The 19,373-nt window shown below is 40.9% G+C and overlaps 1 protein-coding gene across 1 annotated transcript in view; it reads right to left on the bottom strand.

The window, feature by feature from the left end:
• The window catches only part of LOC128354155 (E3 ubiquitin-protein ligase Midline-1-like), a 38,285-nt gene extending 20,039 nt beyond the window's left edge, over positions 1–18,246 (bottom strand). The window contains exons 1-2 of the mRNA XM_053314417.1: positions 18,056–18,246; positions 4,379–5,172 (exon numbers count right to left, since the gene is read on the bottom strand). Coding sequence (XP_053170392.1) covers positions 4,379–5,104 — 726 coding nt within the window. The 5' untranslated portion in view covers positions 5,105–5,172; positions 18,056–18,246. The remainder of the gene's footprint in view (positions 1–4,378; positions 5,173–18,055) is intronic.
• Positions 18,247–19,373: the final 1,127 nt, after the last annotated feature.

The raw sequence follows: 19,373 nt of genomic DNA, 5'->3' as shown, positions 1-19,373 counted from the left end.
CCACCACTGAAAAAAGGAAACCATTCCAATCATCTGATATTCTTTTTTTTTTTTTTTTTTGGCCTGTGTGGACTGGGGATATCTCAAATTCCAGCACATCAGGGCAAAAAGTGATATGCATGAAATGGTCCGGAAAATATGACCTAAACACTTTCAACTTGTCAGACTGTAAAAATGAAAGAAGAAAATCATATCTGAGTCAAAAGTGTGTGTGGGGAGGGGGGGCTGCCTTTAACATCTTAAGTATTTCAAGTTTAACCATTTGAGTTAGCATTTGGCAGACTGGTGCTATCGTGATTGTGCCACACCTCCTTTTTTAGGAAGTTACACAAAAGTTTTCAGTCTTTATTAATTAAAAATCAAACATGTTGTTCAGTATGAATATATATGCCAGTTGGAAGACTTCCTGTGGTAATTAGCTAGACCTCAATGTATCTCCTACTCTTTCTTTTGCCAATACAAAACTGCTCTCCACAAAACTTTGCTTCTTAAAAGCCTCAACTAAACTCAATATGGCTGGTAGAAAATGAAGAATGACATTCATTACATAATTAATGTTTTCTGAGGAATTATTTAAATGAAAACTGACACAGTGTTCTTTGTCTAAAAGCTTAAAAAGATTACATTAACTGTTGCTTACGTTATATAATCATAATCAAAGATGAGATTACTGTTTCTGCCGAGATTTGTTTATTTATGTGTGCATGTTTTGACTTTGTGTACTATAAAAGGCTGCCAAGCACAGATGGGGAAAAAAAGGCTAATTTTTGCTGAAATGAATTAAAGTTAAGTGAAGTGACATGTACAGAATTAAGCTCTTTGCTTTGAAACTGCATGGAGCCGGAGGTTAAACACTGCTGTTATTACATACAAGTTAGTAAGAGACGTTGTAATAGTCTGCATGATGTTTCTTGGGTAAAAAGCCTTTCATGATGAAATTAAACTATTTCTAAAACCAACTGCGCTTTAATCACAACAACTAATACGTTTTTAAAAATGACTGGGAAAGACAAAAAGTTAAATGCAAGACTTCATGAGTTGCAAATTGCATGACTTGTGCCAAGACCTTATGGATGTCATGCTTTCACGCTGTTTGTGTCAGAGTCACATCATGTGCCAGCTGGATGGCGTGAATGTTACGAGAACAGGTGGCCCAGTTTTCACTGTATGTGCAGAAAAGGCACATTTGTTTCCTGTGTGTGAGAAAGGAGGTGAAGCCTGTGTGTGTGTGTGTGTGTGTGTGTGTTTAAAGGCTAGAGGGGAATTGTTTCGTACATGTGTGAGAGATACAAAGAGTAGGCTTAAAAGTTAATGAGGCAGTTATACGTGCTTTGCTTTCCCATCTGCTCTGTCCTCTGCACTCTGATGATTTGAATCAGTCTTCCAAACTAAATGACTAAATACACAGTTTGTCACCACTGTTTTAAACAACCTACTGTATATGAGCGTTTCCTGATCTGACTCAATATAACATCTACAGCTGAAAGCAAAAAAACAAAAACAAAGTTGAGACTTGAGGGGAAATGTGATTTAAACAGTGTATGACATGTCTGAGTCACATGCTTCTGTTGTGCTTCTGTCCTTCAGTCTTTGCTCCTATCATAATTCATGTGGACACTAGAGGACCTTGACTGGTCAGTGGAGGTCATTCCAGGATAGATGATGACTAATGCTATAATAGTTTTCTTGTAATGTCAATCAATCCAGACAACAATCAACAGTCAGTTCATACTTAAAACAGGCAACTTCTGTCAGATATGTTCATCAGAATACATTAATATGTGTTTTAGATATTGCATAATCTGAACCTAATAGTATTGTTTCCCTGTTGGTCATGTGTCCAGTCTGCCATATGCTTTATACAAAAGAAATGCTATGTTTAGCATCAACCAGGCAATTCATTTAACTTAAAGGAGCAGTGTGCAAGATTTAGTAGCCTCTAGTGGTGAGGCTGCAGATTGCAACCAACTGAATACCCCTGCCCCCCCTGCCAACCCCAATACACGTTTCAAGAGTGCATGCAAACCAATAGTGGCTGTGAAAGTTGCAAAAACCCCAAAAGGGCCTCTCTAGAGCCAGTATTTAGTTTCTGGGCTACTGTACAAACATGGTGGTGCAACATGACTGCCTTCCTGTGTAGATATGAAGATCTCACACTAAGATAACAAAACCACAGTTATTATTTTCAGGTGTTTATACACTAATGAAAACATACCTATTACTATTTTCATGCTTTTAAATTTGACCCACTGTTCCTTTAAAGCACGTAGGTTTAAACAAAGGATGAATCATATGCGTGCTACATACGTGCAACATCTCATGCAACCTTTCATGTTGAGATTAATTCTGTTTAAATATACACACGTACTCCACGTGTATACCAAACACAGATTCCCAGCATGACATGTCAGGCTAATTATAATGCTTTTAAGAAGTATTATCACAGTCATGCTTTTGCTCTGCAGTGTTTTGTAACCTGTGAGCTCGTCTGAGGAGAAAGAGATCTGCTATTGCTTTATTATAGCAGGTAATTAGCCTGCATGATAACTGCTGAGTGCGCTGACCTGTGCTACGCTACGTCCTCTCTCCGGTTGAATGGAAGCAGAGGGGGAGGAGAAGGAGAAGCATGATAATTAGATGATGCACTGACCTGCAGCGTTTTCTGCTAATTATTCCTCCTTGCTTAAATTTGCTGAAACAAGCAAGATGAGACGATACAGACAACCCAGATCAACTCTGATGACAGAGACATCAAGTCCATTATTAGAGCCTTCAAAAGTAAAGGGTGGTAAACCAGCAGAGGGCCCATATTAATAATAGGGTCAGTGCATTAGTTGCATTATTTAGATTTGAGGTGAAAAACAATGTTGATGCTGGAAACTATTGCTTATAATCATGATATTCCTCTTTTTGGTGGATTCTGTCCTCTAAGTATGTTAGAATGAGTTCTTATGACTGACTTTCTTCCATTATATCACTAAAGCCATGCCCCTTCTCTGAGGACCTATTACAAACTACTTCACACTTGAACATGTGTATCAAACCTTTTGTAAAAAGGAAAAAAGCTGTTTGTCATAGGAGTCACACCGTGGCATTTCTTTAAAGGACGTTCAACAAGGCGGAATAAACACTCTCCCAGGGAGCACACAGGAGGGTATTGCTGAAAGTGTTCCCAGGGTACGTGGCACTTTTTAGGAAAGCCAGATGTATTTTCTCGCCTGTCGTTCCGTGAAAAAACCTCAAAGGTGTAACTAATTCACAGGATAATCAGCATGGTCGAAATATGTCAGGAAAAATAACAAAACAGAAGGTCTGACTTTGTTTCACTTAAATGGTTTGACCTCAATAAAACTGTCTGTTGGACATCAGGTGTTACACAACTGGCACCAAGAGATATTCACCTAAATCATTACTTTCAATACATTTTTTTCATATATTTGTTTTCTTTTAATCTACCTGTATCCTCTGGAGATTAATGCTTCTTTGTTTGTTTTCCTGTAAAGCATTTTAGAACTGTGAAAACTGCAACACTTTTACACATTAAGGCCAATTTTATATATAGATATTCATAATAAGCCTGCATTACAATCTGGGATACGTCGCTTAAAAATAAACACATTTGCCCAGAAGGGAGGGTTTAATAGCAATTGCTTGCATTCTGGTAAAATGTAGGATCCAGCATTTTTGAGCTTGGACTAAAAGCCTGTGCCTCTACTGTTCTGACTTTGACCATTATGAGGTTTTGTACTTTGTACTAGTGTCTCTCACTAGTACCCCAACTTCATGGAAAGGTCACACTAATTAAATGCCCTTGAAGAAAAGTGCTACATCATTAGATTATTAGAACAGCAGCATCCAGTGGACACTCTGGGTAACGTTTACCTCTGCATCAGCTCTGGTGTAACACACACACACACTTTATGCACACATACTGCCTCTCCAGCCATTACCAGCACACTCTAATAGCCATGCTCAATTAAGCACACCTACACCCTGCGGACAATTGGCGCTCATTAACCTGCAACCTCGGTGAAGACACCATGCCTCGTCACTAATGACACTCCCCATATTCACTCTGTGTGCAGGCCTCTGAATACCCTCCTGGCACACTGGCACGCTGTAGCGATTATGCTAATTACTTAATTATTCAGGAGAGATAATAAGTCAGCATGAGATGATAAAATCTTGCTCGATAATCGAGTTAGATGGGAAATGTCATACTGCAGAGCGGAATAAAATTAAAATTTAAAATTCATTAGTTATTTTAGATAAAAGATGGAGGAATCTCAAATGGAGAGTTCAAAGAGAAAATCCCTTCATGAAATCAAATTTAAAAGATATTTCCAAATTTAAATAATGAATCCACATATATGCTTACCCTGAGTTTTTCATAGCGGTCACTCAGTGCTGCCACTTGGTGGTCTCTGTGTCTTCCCACCAGTTTGCACAGCGAGCAGATCAGCTGATCATCAGTGACACAGTACATGTTCACCTTCTCCTCCTCGTGCTCCAGGCACTGGAGCCCTCGCAGGTGGGAGTCCGGCATGGGCTCGATGAGCCGGTGGCCGGTGAACGGCTTCTTGTTAGGGTGCGTTGCACGGAGACACTCCTCACAATATGACACCTCACACGTCACACACGTCTTGACAGCATCCTGTGGCGGGTCCTGCTCACAGAACTGGCACTGGACCGGCTCCGGAGGCGTACCTGGGCTGGACATGGCGGCGCTGACAGGGACCAGCGCCAAGCGGTTGCTCCCTTCTTCTCCGGGAGAGTTTGGCCCACTGTGGGGCGCAGGCAAAGGCAGTGGTAGAGGGAGCCCAGATGAAGATGAGGCTCGTTGAACTCTATCAATAATATTCTGCAAGGTCACGTTTCTCTTAAGTCCCTCTAATCCACGCTCAGGACTCAGGGAAATGACATATCTACAGGTGGGGCACTGGAAGGCGCCGATACTCTGAACAGATTCGTTTGTGGCACAGTGAGAGACGAGGATACGGTGAGCACAACCGAAGCACAGGCTGTGGGCGCAAGGGAGCAGCAACGGATCTTCAAAGAGCTCCAGGCAGATTGGGCAGGTCAGCTCTGACTCCAGAGTGTCCATCCTGCTTAGAGGAGGCCAGGCGGGACCAGGCGCAGCGTCAGCGAAATCCAGGAGAGCCACTCAGCTGTCTGCAGGCCAGAGACAGAGGAATAGAGATAGAGAAGAGCAGAAAGAGAGAGAAAACACGGGGAAGAAAGCAGAGGGATTTGTGATTAAATGGTGTGAGACGGCTTACTTCTCACTGCTTTCTTGGGAGGGCTTATATCTCAATGGAGCAGACCACTGAGTGGACCTAAAGAATGGCAGAGTGTTAAGTGCTGGATTTTCTAACTCTGTGTGGAAACTGAAAATGAGGGAAAATTGATATCTTCAAAGAGTAGACAAACAGAATACTTAAAGAAGTTCAGTATGTTTTATCATCAGGCATGTAGATACTTAAAGAGCAGAAAGTGACTATGAAACTTCCACTTCTATCCACAGTTGCTTATGGAATATGAAATTTCTGCAGCCGAAGCAATTTAGAGGATGGGCTGCTTCGGCTTTTAGAATATGGAAGAATGACAGTGATTGAATGTAAACCCTCTCTCATTTGCCCTATCGAAAAAATGCAGCACCAGGCGGACGAGGATGCATGTTTTGAGTGGAATGATTATGTGAAAATGTGCAAAAATGAAAGAAGAAAGAAACAAACAGAATCAATGCTAAAAACAATTCATTTCAAGGTGTAATTGTTTAAGTACCAAATTAAAAGAAAGAAGACAAAATGCTGCTCAACAAATCAGAGAAAAGGGAAGCACTAGAGACCATTACGACTATTCCCATGTAGTTTCAACCACATCCTACAGACACACCATTGCCCTATTTAATTATTAGCACTGCTGCATTGGTATATGAGACTTTAAGCTCGGATTAGAAAATATTTATTTCCCAGCAGACTCAAGAATTTCAGATGCAGTTGCTTTATTGAATGCGTCAAGGAAGAAGTCTCACAACAAACTGTGGTAATAATGACATGAGACATGCCAATAAAGACACTTTACACTCATCACTGTCTCTCATAATCTTATGAAATGCGTGTATTGAATTAAATGCTAATTTAAACCAAATGTTTGGTGGAAAGGAACTATTGTGTATTGTGCTATAATATTATATATCCCACATGTTGTTGACTGCCACATCTGCAGCTGATTAGTAATTTATACGTGTTCATTCTTCCAGCAGAAAAGGCAAACCTTGATCTCTATGTGACCCTGTAGTCAGTCAGTCAGTCAGTCAGTCAGTGTGACTCCTGCTCATAAAAAGAGTGGCTGGAAAGTTTTGTGCAGTGCAGCATTACAGGTAAAAAAAGTATTGGAGCAGAATAATTTGAATCCATGTGAGATTAGGTTGTTAACAGTTGGTGCTGGTGTGGCAGTGGAGGTGTGGCGCCGATACTCGGTGCAGCAGTGGCAGCTGCAGCCAGTCTGTAATTAGTGCACATGTCCACCCACCCCGCCCCAGTAGAGGAGATGAATCCTAAATTCTGTCTGAGTCTGCATGCTGTCAGGGTGTCTCCCGGTCTCACTGAGGTTAGATGTTGAATAGATAATGAAGAGGAGCTGTCTGCTGTTTTTTTCTTTTATTGTATCATTACATTTTGTCCAGTCATTGTTCTGAGACTATGTGGAGAGCGAAGATGGAAAAAGACTGGTTGGGATCTGGGTTGTGTAATTTCACTTTTATAATCAGTTTGGTCAAAATTATGAAGGATGTTGATAATAAAAACTACTGTCAGTTAGATAATCAACTAAAAAAGAAAACTCAACACAAAAAAAATAAGTCTGTATAACATTTAGGGAATTGATATGATTTGAAAATTAAGAAAATGGATCAAGGGGAAATAATAGAAAGCACATTATTGCTGACAAACGCCATTTTTCATCAATGTGAGAACATTGTGGACATGCAAATGATTGCTATTAATAAAAATGCTGCAATTAAAGACTTCCAACAATCATGATAATAAAAAGCTGGGATGCTTCCCGTGTTTTCGAGGCAGGGAAGATAATCCACTCTTATTCCCACCGTGTGGTATTTTCAGTAGATGTCACTGTTCGCTGAGCTTAAGGCTTTTGTGCATCTGAGTGGACTAACACACTCAGAATATCCCTCCTGTCTGTTCTCTAGCTATCTTTATGCATGGCTTCCTTTCATCCTCTGGACAAAAAGAAAGGGGAAAAAACAAGTGCTGCAGATAAACTATCCTCACTTGAGCTCTCTGCAGTCGGCCCACTAGTGTCGCCCGTGATATTTGAGACCAGATAACATTCATTTGCACTGCAGATAAGTTGTTGGGCCACAAAATGGAAGAGAAAAAAAGATTCTGCACAAAAACCATTTTACATCAAGTAGAAAAACTGATGTGTCAATTTTGATCCCTTATTCCCAAATGTATATGAAAAAGGAAAATATGTTGAAATGAAGCAAATATAGGTGATATAATAGAGGTAGAGGGAAGGAGAGGACAGAAATTGAGTGAGGAAGATGGAAGCAATCCAGCAATCTCACGCTTCAAATGACACGGGCATACGTTCGGAGAGACCGCGAACCCCCGACAATTCCTTTGAGACGTACTCACTCGCATTTACACTTAGATTTACACTTGTATTCATCCATGCATGTCCTAACATATCGACACGTCCTCGCATTCACGCAGAAATACACACAGCCGAGCCTCCCTCAGTTGTTTGTGGAGCTTGTTGACGGTCTGGTAAACTGTAAAACTCTGGAGTGCTGGGTTGAGTTGTCAAAGGAAGATGTTTTTAGGATGCTGATGGATTTTCTTGTTCAGAACATCCCTGTAGGAAGCATGTCGAGCATGAAATGGAAGGAGTGCAAGCTTGCAGCAATTCTAGAACTAAATAATCACTTCTGTTCGATATTTAAGTGCAATTTAATATAGCATTGATTGGAAGTTTGGAAGCAATTTTACTACTTGTAGCTATATCCAGCCATAAATTGTTCATTAAGTAGCACCTAGGCTGACGGTAGAGGTTGAGGTTATGGTTAATGTATGGGCAGAGTGAGTGGTGGTGTGTTACCGAAGCAGAGTAGAGTCGGAAAAGTTATGTTTTTGGGGTTTCTTCAGTTCATTCTTGCACACAGCAAAGTGACATAAACAGCAGATAACATTTTACAGAAAGTAAAAAAAAAAAAAAAAAAGTGCAGACAAAGCCAGGAAAGTTGGACAGTGATGGAGCGCTGACAGATTTCTGCTTGACAGGAGAGACACCTGCAGCCACTAAAGGATAAAGAGAATAAATCTGCCTCTTTCTGACAAGGAGAAACACACGTGAATCTAAATTCACGCTCACACATACAGACATCCAGACTGAAGTCACACACAAATCCAAATTGGCAGGTGGGACTCGGGGTGAAATGCCTTCCAGCACACCATAGGTGACACTGTTGAACCATGCATTGAGGTGACGGAGCGGGAAACAGGAGAGGAAGGAGAAGGAGCAAGAGCAAGAGCGATACTGAGGGGGAGAGAAGGGAACAGAACAGAAGTAGGGGTGGAATTCAAATTAATACTGGAGGAGGAAAATTGGTAAAAATCCAGCCAAACTTATGTATTTTCCCCCCACCATCATTTTGTGACTCATGACTGTCAGAGCTGCCACTGTTTTTTGAGAAGCTCATCTGCTGTGCTGACATCACTGAAACGTCAGTACCGATACTCTTCAGTGGGGGGCAATACAAAGCTGAATATCCTCCACTGTCTAATTTCTGCCTCTGCTCCCTGCAACTCCTGCATACCAGCAATAAAAGTAGATTTTAGTACCAAATAGAAAGAGATTTCAGGAAATATACTAGTTCTTTTTAGTGTTTTTTTATTGTATTTAACAGTCAGTCAGTTAAATTTGGTGCAGTTGAGTGTTGCTAAAATCCTCTCCAAACAGTGATCATCCAGTCATAGTTTAGCAAACAAGGCAAACTTTGGATTACCCTACATGCTGAAGCTGTGTGTATGTGTGTGTGTGTGTGTGTCTGTGTGTGTATTTCAAGGCTTTTCTCATATGCACCAACAAGCAGGCACCTGAACGACAGACCCTGCATCACAACCGCACCACCATGTGACATAATGATGACGTAGTGTAACCTGAAAAAGTAGTTCACCGTGACTAATCCTTCATTCTATTATCAAGCGAAGTTGACGTATAACTACATGAACCGACACTAGTAAAACATACAGATTTTGAAGTTAAACTGGAACCGGAATATTAAAACAGATTTTTAATATTATATGAGAGTGTAAAAGTGCCATATAATTGATTTTGGTAATGATCTTATGAATAATAGAAAATAAGTCGACACAATCTTGCAGCACTTAACGGTAAACTGAAATGTGTTGTGTTGCTCTGAGTGTAGCTGCAATCCCTGCCACTTTTTTTTTTTTTTTTTTAATGTCCACACAGATGACATAACAATATCAAACAGATATTTTTAGGTGCGTGGTAGCCATGCTTGTCCTGTCAAATTAAGCGGATGGTCGTTCATGCATCTTCCTCCTTTTTCTATCCCTGACAGCTCTCATTTCTCTACCTCTCTCCTGTTACATCACTGTGTAACCCGAGTCCCAAATGCTACATTTCTATTTTGAGGAGGTAGAAAATGTCATTGGCCTGATGCCACTCTCAAATAGGAGATGGTGTATTATGAAACAAAACCTTCTATATGTTCTCTGATCCATACATGTCAGTGAATGACCTTTTGAAACCGAACCCATTTTAGTGTCCAGTTGCTCAGTCAGTGTAAAGCCAAAGGATGCTGACTGGCTGCATGGAGGACACAATGAGCTTATCTATGAATACGACTAATGAAACACTTCAGAAATTAAGCCTCCATCAACTTTAGATCCCACTTCCTGTTTATATTTGGGCTGACCCCCTCCCTCCCTCCCTCCCCCCATTAGTCTGTGCTCTACTTCTAAATCTTTCATCAACTTTGGGTCCAAGGAGGTTGCGGCTTTCCCTTCTGCTCATAGTTTAAGCTGTTAAAATTTTCATAGGAGCTCTTTCTTCCCATTTTCTAAAAACTGATTCGACAAGAGCACACGGAGGACAAAAAAACAGAGGCGAGACTAAGAGAGAGAGAGAGAGAGAGTCTGTGTTTTTGAAATGGGGTGAAATAATGTGAGTGCTTCCTGCAGCACAGAGTCGCTCATAATGTACCGTTCATCATTTTGAACTGTTTTAACAATTAAATATATTCATTACATGTTTTTTTTTTCTCCACTTTGGGGCAATTTTATTTCATTTCTGTTTCAACTTTTCGGCAAAATGAATATTTCAACCGCTCATATTTGAAGGTCTACAAATTGAGCTGAAAAAATGACACTCCTCCCTTGCACTGGGGAGTAATTCCATCAGTAGATCACTCCCAGTAAATGATGTGAAGCGAAATCGCTCAAAAAATTATTATATTAAGCAGCCAAAAGCTATTTTAACTCCCCTTTTTAAAAATGCGCGCACACACACACACACACACACACACTTTTCAGGGTGGGTGGGTGGGGGTTAGAGGGGTCCATTTGGTGAGTTGACGTGAGCGGCTGTGGCAGTCCACGGAGCAGAAGTAGGTCATCCCCGTTGACCTGGCTCACATAATCAGCATACACTGTGTGTGTCACTGTATGATTCTGCTGTTCCAATTCTCTCTTAATTCACAGGAGGCAGAAAATTGTAAACATGCAGCAAAATATTAAAGCCAAGTGAAAGAGGGCAAAGCATCTGAGGCTGAGCATGTAAACATGATGATATCTGCCTGTCAGTTTTCATAATATCACATTTTCAGACCAAAATAAAAAGCCTGTATGGTCATAATTTACGGTGGGAATCTGGTGTCAAATACCTCCAGTGTGGACCAAATACTCAAAGGTGATTATAGTGGCTTGCCAAATAAAGATGGTCTATTTTACCACAACAATTTCAGCTTTAGCCAACTGCAAACATGTCAACAGCGTCTTGAATATTCATGTTTAAACTTGTCCACAAACATTACCAACTTTCACAAATGGGACACACTCAAAAAGAACCAGCGCTTAATTATTCAAATTTCTGTCAATTATTGACATTTTTAGTGAATTATGGATCAGCATCTAAACCTTTTGACATCTTCTTTTACCTCCTATCTGTCGACGAATTTTAAATATCCCTCAACCACTTATGGGATTTGCGTTTCAGAAAAAAACACAACCCACAATCTGCTTTCATAGCGGCGGATAACTCGCTACAAGAGATTAACCCTTGACCTCACAGAATCATGGAGAACTCGTTGTCTTTTCAGGGTCATGCCTTCCGGGCCAAGGTCGCAACAAACTTCCTCTGCAAATTAATTTTTTTTTTTTTAATAACCTCCCATACACTATATAGATATGCAGCCATGCGGAAAGAGTGCTGATACACTCCCCCTGACATGTGAGAAAATATTTCTCTACAGCATTTCCTTGCAAAATATTTGTCTTGGGCGCTGCTTGGAGGAAGTATGTGATCAATCTTTGCAGCACAAGCGCTGGGAGAAAGTCATTTTCACCACAGTGCTCTGACTAGCAGGTGAAGTTGCTGTAACGCCAATTAGGACAGGAGTAGGAAAAAAAGTAGACTTCAGTGGTGAATATGCCCAGAGCTGATGCTAAAGAAGTCCAAACTACACTTTTAGACTTTGCTAAAAAAAAAATTCTGGCTTTAGATGTCACGTTCACAGCAGCATTAGATGTCAAATCTCTCTCATCTCATCTCCCACTCGCTCCTCACATCCACCCCTTCTCCTCTCTTCTCTTCCTCTCTTCCTGTCCTCTCCCATGTACGATGTGAGGCGGCGTTTGATCGTTTGATCGCTAACAAGTTAACAACACTAACTGTTGCCCACACACGCATGCACACGCACACACACACACACACACATATAATTGCTTTGTCTGATTCCAGACACCCTGCCACGCTGATCCCTAATCCGCTTCCTACCATACTGGCTGTGACCAATCACGGTCTTTCATGTTTCAAAGCGGTCAGTCACACGTAACAGGATTGGCCGGTTGTTGTCCGGGATGCCGAGGCTATTAGTGATTATGATAAAGGGTGACATTGTGTGTGTGTGTGTGTGTGTGTTTGTGTGTGTGTGTGTGTGTGTGTGTGTGTGTGTGTGTGTGTGTGTGTGTGTGTGCGTGTGTGCGTGTGTGTGCGCGTGTGTGTGCGTATGTGTGTGGCAAGGTCTGTCTGGCATCATGCTTGTGTGACCCAGATTGGGTACAGTGGCACATGTGAAATTAAATGTGATGTTTGGAGGCCGGAGATTATTGGGGACAAAAACAAGTCTGGTGTTGTCAAGGGCATATTTCATCAGGGTGAATGATCTTCACACCCCCCAACACACACATACACACACACAGATGGGCCCTGGATCACATATTAGGTGAAACTATGTCTCAGTGCCTGTTGTAGCTTGTATAAAGCACCAAACAACTGGAATTTACTGCACTGCAGCGGCTCAAAGCAACAGTTACTGTGTCAGAAATCAAAAAGCTGTTCATGATTTACTCCAGTGTCTGTTTCACTTTTGTGCCTCTTTATAAAGAAAACCTGCTGAAGTATTTTAGTCGGTTTATTCACTTAATGTTTGATTGTCAGGGTTAGAAAATGGATGAGCTGGTGCTACAGTATAAAGCCTCATTGTTACTGTAATCATCTGAGACAGTGTTACCTGGGGAATGTTGTTCAGTATGACGGAGTGTTCACTGATACGCCCATGTGCTATATTTATTTTTTAATAGACCGCAAATTTAGATAATGCCTCCATCCATGATAACAATTATTTCATAAAGCATTAATCTTGCCTCAAAATAAGTGCTCACGATCCCTTTGCTGAGATGAAAGTGATTAAATGTGGTTATTCCCTGAAGTACTAAATTATCGTAGCGTTTTTGGTTAGATAATGAAATGTTTTCAACATGAAAGCAGATCCAAAGAGTTAGCAAGAATGAGGTAAGCAAGCACTTAATCTACAATGTGCACATTTGAACAGAGCACAAGTCTTAAGAAGTATTATTTTAGTTTTACTTTGTCTTATAAGTGAAAAATTGGAATAATATGGTGTAGAAAGAATATCTCAACTTTTCTCCACTGCAAATCCACTTGTTTCAAATATTTCTACCATCAAGTTTCTTTCCTCGTGATTCTAGTGCAGTGGTTCTCAACTGGTGGGTCGTGACCTTTTGAGTTGGACGTATGAAAAACAAAACCGGATCAAAACTCTGTATATGGCTGGTCTGTGTGTGGTCAATGTGAATAGCTGTGGCCAGTTTTATTACAGGGACAGTCAGAAGTAATGTCTATAATGTGAATTCCTGGGTATTAAATGTTCATCTGTAGTTTTCTGTAGTGGTCCCAGTAACATTTTTACTGAAGTACCATATCATATGACATGGTTTTGCAAAGTTTGAGTAAAAATAAGGGTATTTTATAAGGGTATAAAAATAGGGTTGCAAGAACAGTACTTTCTAGTCATGTTAACTCTCCCTTCTTTAATCTGTTTCTATTTGTGGATATCTCTAAACATATGGTCTCTTCCCTGGTAGGATTAACAGTCCATCAACTGTGTGATTCCATACTGCTATGACATCTTTGATAGCACATAGACACCATAAACACACCGGTCCATGCCCAGCACACCTGAAGACATCATGACTCCACCTTATTTTCTGTCTATGGGATAGTATTTTAGATATGCTAACTAGATTGATAGCCATAGCCTTAAAGAAAAAGCTTTCAATGAAGACTACAGGAGCTGAAGGCATTGCAAAATTGCCTAACCTCTTCATGTTCAAAGCAAGAGCTGGCACTCCATGCATCTTACCACATAGCTCACTGTTGCAAAGGTACAAGTAGGCGGATTGAAGAAATATCTTATGCCATCAAACAACAGACAACAGCTGACATCAAGGCAAGCGCTCGCTATGAATTATTAAAATACTGGATTCCCAATATTTTTGAACAATCTTAAAAAACACATTCAAAAAGATCGTGCTGTGGGAAAACCATGTTTCCCAAAATAGGTTTGACATGTTTCTCAATGCACGTCATCAGACACAACAACTGGACACCGCAGGCAAAAAATAGTCAGAGGAAAACAGTCATGCCACATCTCACTAAACTGCATGATCAGTTTAACAACCGCTACCCGGAGAGACACAGGCATGACAACTGGTAACACGATCCTTTCAGAATCAATATGGAAAGCATCAGGTTAACCAAGCAACCAATAGGCTCAGCTGGTGGTGCTCTTGTATGATTGGATGCTGGAAAAGAAAGTCACTGAGGCAAACACATCCCCCAGTTCTGGTGCAGTGCTGTGGATGACTCACTATCCATCCCTCGCCACCCATGCAATCAAAACCATCCTACCGTTCAACACTACCAATCTTTGTGAAAGTGGCTTCTCAGCTCTGAGGTCATGTTCAATGTTCAATCTGTCCGTCTGCTTCATCTTCAGCTGGACCAGAGTTACTTTGTCGCCCCCAAACTTTTGAAACTCTTGTCAGGAGCAAAAAGGCATATCCAGTTATCCCATTAGTTCCCTAGAAGTTAGGTCTGTTATGTCAGCATTATGATGAAGGGTTCAAGTTAAGTGCTACTGAATATTCTTCATAATACAATGCTGTTGAGTATGTATCTCCTGATAGGGTAATCTCTGCTACAGTTTAATTTAGGTTCTTGAAATGTGATGAGTGTTACCAATTTAACTTAACATATATGCCTGGAATACAAGAACAGTTTGCCTTTTTATTTCATAGGGTTTTTAGCCATACTTGCACTTTCATTGCCCTTTTTTGTTCATGCTTTTAACAGTGCATGAATACCTTGTGTTTTACTGCAGGAATACATTTGCATGGTTCAAAAAATTCAAAAAGTTGGGTTGCATCGTTATGATTACAGAAACATAATGGTTCTAAGGCGAGACCAGCTGAGAACCACTGTTGCCTTATTATTTCATGCTTTTAATATACAGACAGTACATAAAGAAACTCTCAGCTCTGGAAAATCACAGCAGTTTGATAAAAAATAAGGATCTGAGTTCTAAATAATAGTTTACAGTGAGTTAGTATGAAGTTATTTTACTCCATCTTGTCTAGAAACCTGTTTCTTTGGTCATGTGAAATCACTTCAACCTGAGAATGCCATAAACTGACCCTGCTAACCTAACTCACACAGGACACCACATGTCATAATATCAAACATATGCACTCCTGTTCAATATGCTTACAATTACACATGATTTTGAACCTTTGCATAGTTTGAGTATGACATTACAGAGCAAAGTGAGCCTTGAAGTGATCTGTTTATACAGCATCAGAAGGGGAAGGGATGTCATAAAAAACATGATGGTATTGAACTGTCGAGAGACCTCTGGAATGGCAAATATTCCAAAATAATCTGTGTGATCTGACTTAACATCTGCCGATCTGCTGCAGGTCAAAGCCCTTGATGCATATCATGTTTTATTGCCTTTATCTCTGAAATGACTTTGTAAGAAGAGTGATGCAATAATGCAGTGCAAAATGGAAGACAATGATCGTATATGTATAGTACACATGTTAAAATGTTTGCGTTTTACATTAGATTTGTGAGTCTTGAAAACTGTAAAAAAAAAAAAAAAAAAAAAAAAAGAAAAGAAAAGAAAGAAAGAAAGAAAAAAGTTTGAGGACCTACTTATCCTCGCCACAGGACTGCACAAGCTGCCAAGTCTCATTGAACCGATTGTGCTCATTGTCACATTTTCTGAAGTTTCCATGGCAACATTGCACTCTCAACTTATTGGGTTGGTGATTAAAGAACGCAGTGGGGTGAATGAAATGAACTGAACTGGAGTGGAAATAGGGGGAAGAGGAGAGAGCGAGGGGGGAAAAAACTATACCAGTTTGCCTTTGTCCTTTTTTGGAAGGATGTTTAGATAGCAATTAGCAGTTTGCCCCTCAAGTGTCTGAAGTGGGCAACTGCTGACGCTTTGAAGTTCAAATTAACTCATTAGGAGGTGATAAGAGTCCTGTGAGTTACACCTCCCCGTTTTTATCATGTAAGCTACACTCTGGTAAGATAACATCATATTTTGGGGCAATGTACAGTAGGTGGCTAATGACATCATCAACAAGCAACAAAGTTTTCCTAAAAATATTTTCTTCCAAGCGATTAAAGCAGCAACACTCAGGCAACTCTGTGGGTTTTTAAGAAGCTCGAAAAACAAACTGACACAAAACACCCTTCACACTTAAAACTCCAAAGTGTCCCACGCAGGAAACAGAGTGACAATACCGCTGTTTTTGGCTATATTTGTCTGTGCGGTTTACACAGTCAGTCTTAAACGGGGGTGGGGGGTGGGGGGGTCTGAGAGCTAAGATGCTTTTCTCAAGCCCGCCCAGGCTGACAATGCCACAGAAACATGTCAGGGGAAACAGGAAAAGAAACAGCAACAATAGTATTGTTGCTATATCGGTCGGCATAGTGACAACTACAAACTAAACTTGAGACAAAGCCTTTGTTTGTCCCACAGTCACAATTTGTCAGAGGAGGTACGTGGGAGAGTGTCATTTACACTAAACTTTCCACTGGTGGAGGAAACTTTTTCTTTGCATACAACAAATCAGCATGCCATTCCCAGGCTCATTAGATAGTTTTCACACATACAAACTACGACTTTTTTTCTTTAAGACTTCCTTCAACTTGTCCTATAAACTGCTGTGCACCGCAGTTACACTAGCCTTCCTTCCTTAAGTTCCCCATTGTCTTGCAGATCAAACACTGAACACTGGATTCCCTTGATCCCCATGACCCATAGCAGGTGAGCAGGATCAGTAGTAGCATTGAGCCTGTGGCAGCCAGCTGTCGCACACACGCTTCGCCACGCATGAGACACATGCACACTCAAACACGCATGCAAGATACATATTAAACACGCCTCAGCACACAGGAGATGCTGTGAAATGTAATAACACAGTGGCAGAGTTGTGCAATTGTGGATATTTTATCATAAAGTTGTGTTATATTTACTGTGAATACACACATTTAGAAGGAATGTGTCTGTACTCCTCTAGCTTTTCTATTAAAACTGTCAAATTTGCTTTATAAGTGCAAATACAACCAAACGTTTGGGATCTTTCAACACTCACTCACATTTATGCTCACACACACACACACACATCCACACACACACTTCCAGCACTCAAGTGCACACACATTTTAAGCATCCCTTCAGGCACGGTCTCCTGTCTTTCTGTATCTTGGTCTTTAAGCACCACCAAAAAACACACACAGTGGCTCTTTGAAAATTAGGTCACACAAAACAGACTCTAACACGCAACGTAATCCCATACACACACACACACACACACACACACACACACACAATTTAATATTTAAAAATGTCAAAGTCAGCAACTGTGAACAATCCTGCTGCTCTTAGAGTGAGACACAAATATCACACAAACAAACGCACGCCACAAATTGCAGCCACATTCAACTCATCTTTTTTCAGCTTGACCACACATTTTAACAAGGACATACAACATAAAATGTAAAGTTTTTTAAATAAGTTGTTCAGAGCTTGAGGGACAATTAAAGCAATTTAGGAATAAATGAGTCATTCATAATGATAAACACCATATGGTTAAAACAGACCCTTTGTTACAATGTAAATTCAGCAACTGCAGAAGTTTCTCCTCAACCATTATACAGATGGCTCTGCAAGACTCATTGGCTGAGTCCCGAAGCCACTGCTCTATCATTATCATTCCAGTAATACTGGCACTCAACGCTTCCACTCCTCATTTCCACTGAGAGGCGGTGTGAAAGCAAGCGGGAATCCCCCAGGGAGTCTCAGACTTAAGTAAACTAAGAGGAACACAAACTCCCAGTGAGGTAGGCCCCTTCTACAGTATGCACAAGTTTAACAAAACAGCCTCTCCTCCTCTTCTCCTCTTACCTTCCACATGATTAAAATCCCATCATCCACAAACAAAGTGAAAAAAGAGAGGAAGAGAGAGAGGTTGGGGAGAGGGAACGGAGGCTATCTTTGGCTCTCTCTCTCTCCTCTGTGGGATGTAGAAGCAGCAGCGGCAGCAGCGGTGACAGCAGCAGAGGCAGCGGCGAGCTGCGAACTTGGGAGTCAGTGAGGATGTGGATATGTCTCCGTGGCTGTGTCATCACCTCTCATGACATGTTTCCTCCCCTGCCTGTGTAAGCCTTTCCATCCTGACCCAGCAGAGAGAGAGAGCAAGAGAGAGAGAGAGAGAGAGAAAGAGAGAGAGAGAGCAGGGACAAACTAGTGTACCGCCTCCCTCTCTGTCTCTCCTCCCCTCCTCCTCTCTGTCCATCCCTCCCTCTCTGTTTCCCTGTATTCAAATCTCTTAGTGGGCTGCCCTGCCTCTAAGTAGGCCAATCACTGGACCACTCGGGGTGGAGTCTGGGCCGGCTGTGTGAGCTTGCAGTCAGATGCCTCCATACAGAGATTTTGTGAAAAAAGTGTGCGTGTGCGTGTCTGTTTGTCTTTGTTTATATGCTTGTGTGCAGTCTCATATGTGGATGTGGGTGTATGCAACAAATGCCAGCTGAGAGCTTGTGTGAGCTTCATCCCTTTTTACCTGAAATTCTAGAAGAGCTGGTATACAAATAATGTGAATGAATAAATATCACTTCAATTGAAGGCCACATGAGTGAAAAATTTAAGAAATTCATGTTTGGGTGGGAATTCTTCACCAGCGCCAGTGAACATCTGGGTCACATTTCACATTTGTTCAACTTCTCCCTGCGAGTTCTCATGGTCAGCCAATATGTTAATGCACTATGTTGGGAAATGTGCAAGGACCTTTTCTTGTTGTATATTACAGTACCTGCCTACCAGCGTTTGATAAGTTGCTTGAAAGGATTAAAAATTACACATTGATGAAATAATTACATAATTCATACATTTACATGATTCGTCACTTAACAAAGCTGCAAGAAAGATGCCTTTTACATATTGCAAATCCTCTACATCCACTCATCTAATCCCCTGTATTTATGTGTGGAGAAGTAGAGAACAATACATTGTAGTTCAACAAGCGGTAGCGTTATTTAGAGGTATTTATTGACAATGAAAAGTTTAGCTCTGATTTAGGCGCTCCAGACTGATTGGTGGCTAATGTTAGATGACTGCTTCCTGACACGTCCAATTCCTTCAACAAGCCAACACATTTCACACCAGTGTCTCCACTGAATATAAACCGACCGACCTGATATCAACCTTCCAACAACTGATTTCT

Source organism: Scomber japonicus, chromosome 24 (genome assembly GCF_027409825.1).
Source record: "Scomber japonicus isolate fScoJap1 chromosome 24, fScoJap1.pri, whole genome shotgun sequence".
Lineage (NCBI taxonomy): Eukaryota > Metazoa > Chordata > Actinopteri > Scombriformes > Scombridae > Scomber > Scomber japonicus.
Note: the sequence above shows the minus strand (reverse complement) of the source record. Positions and strands in the feature narration are given on the sequence as shown.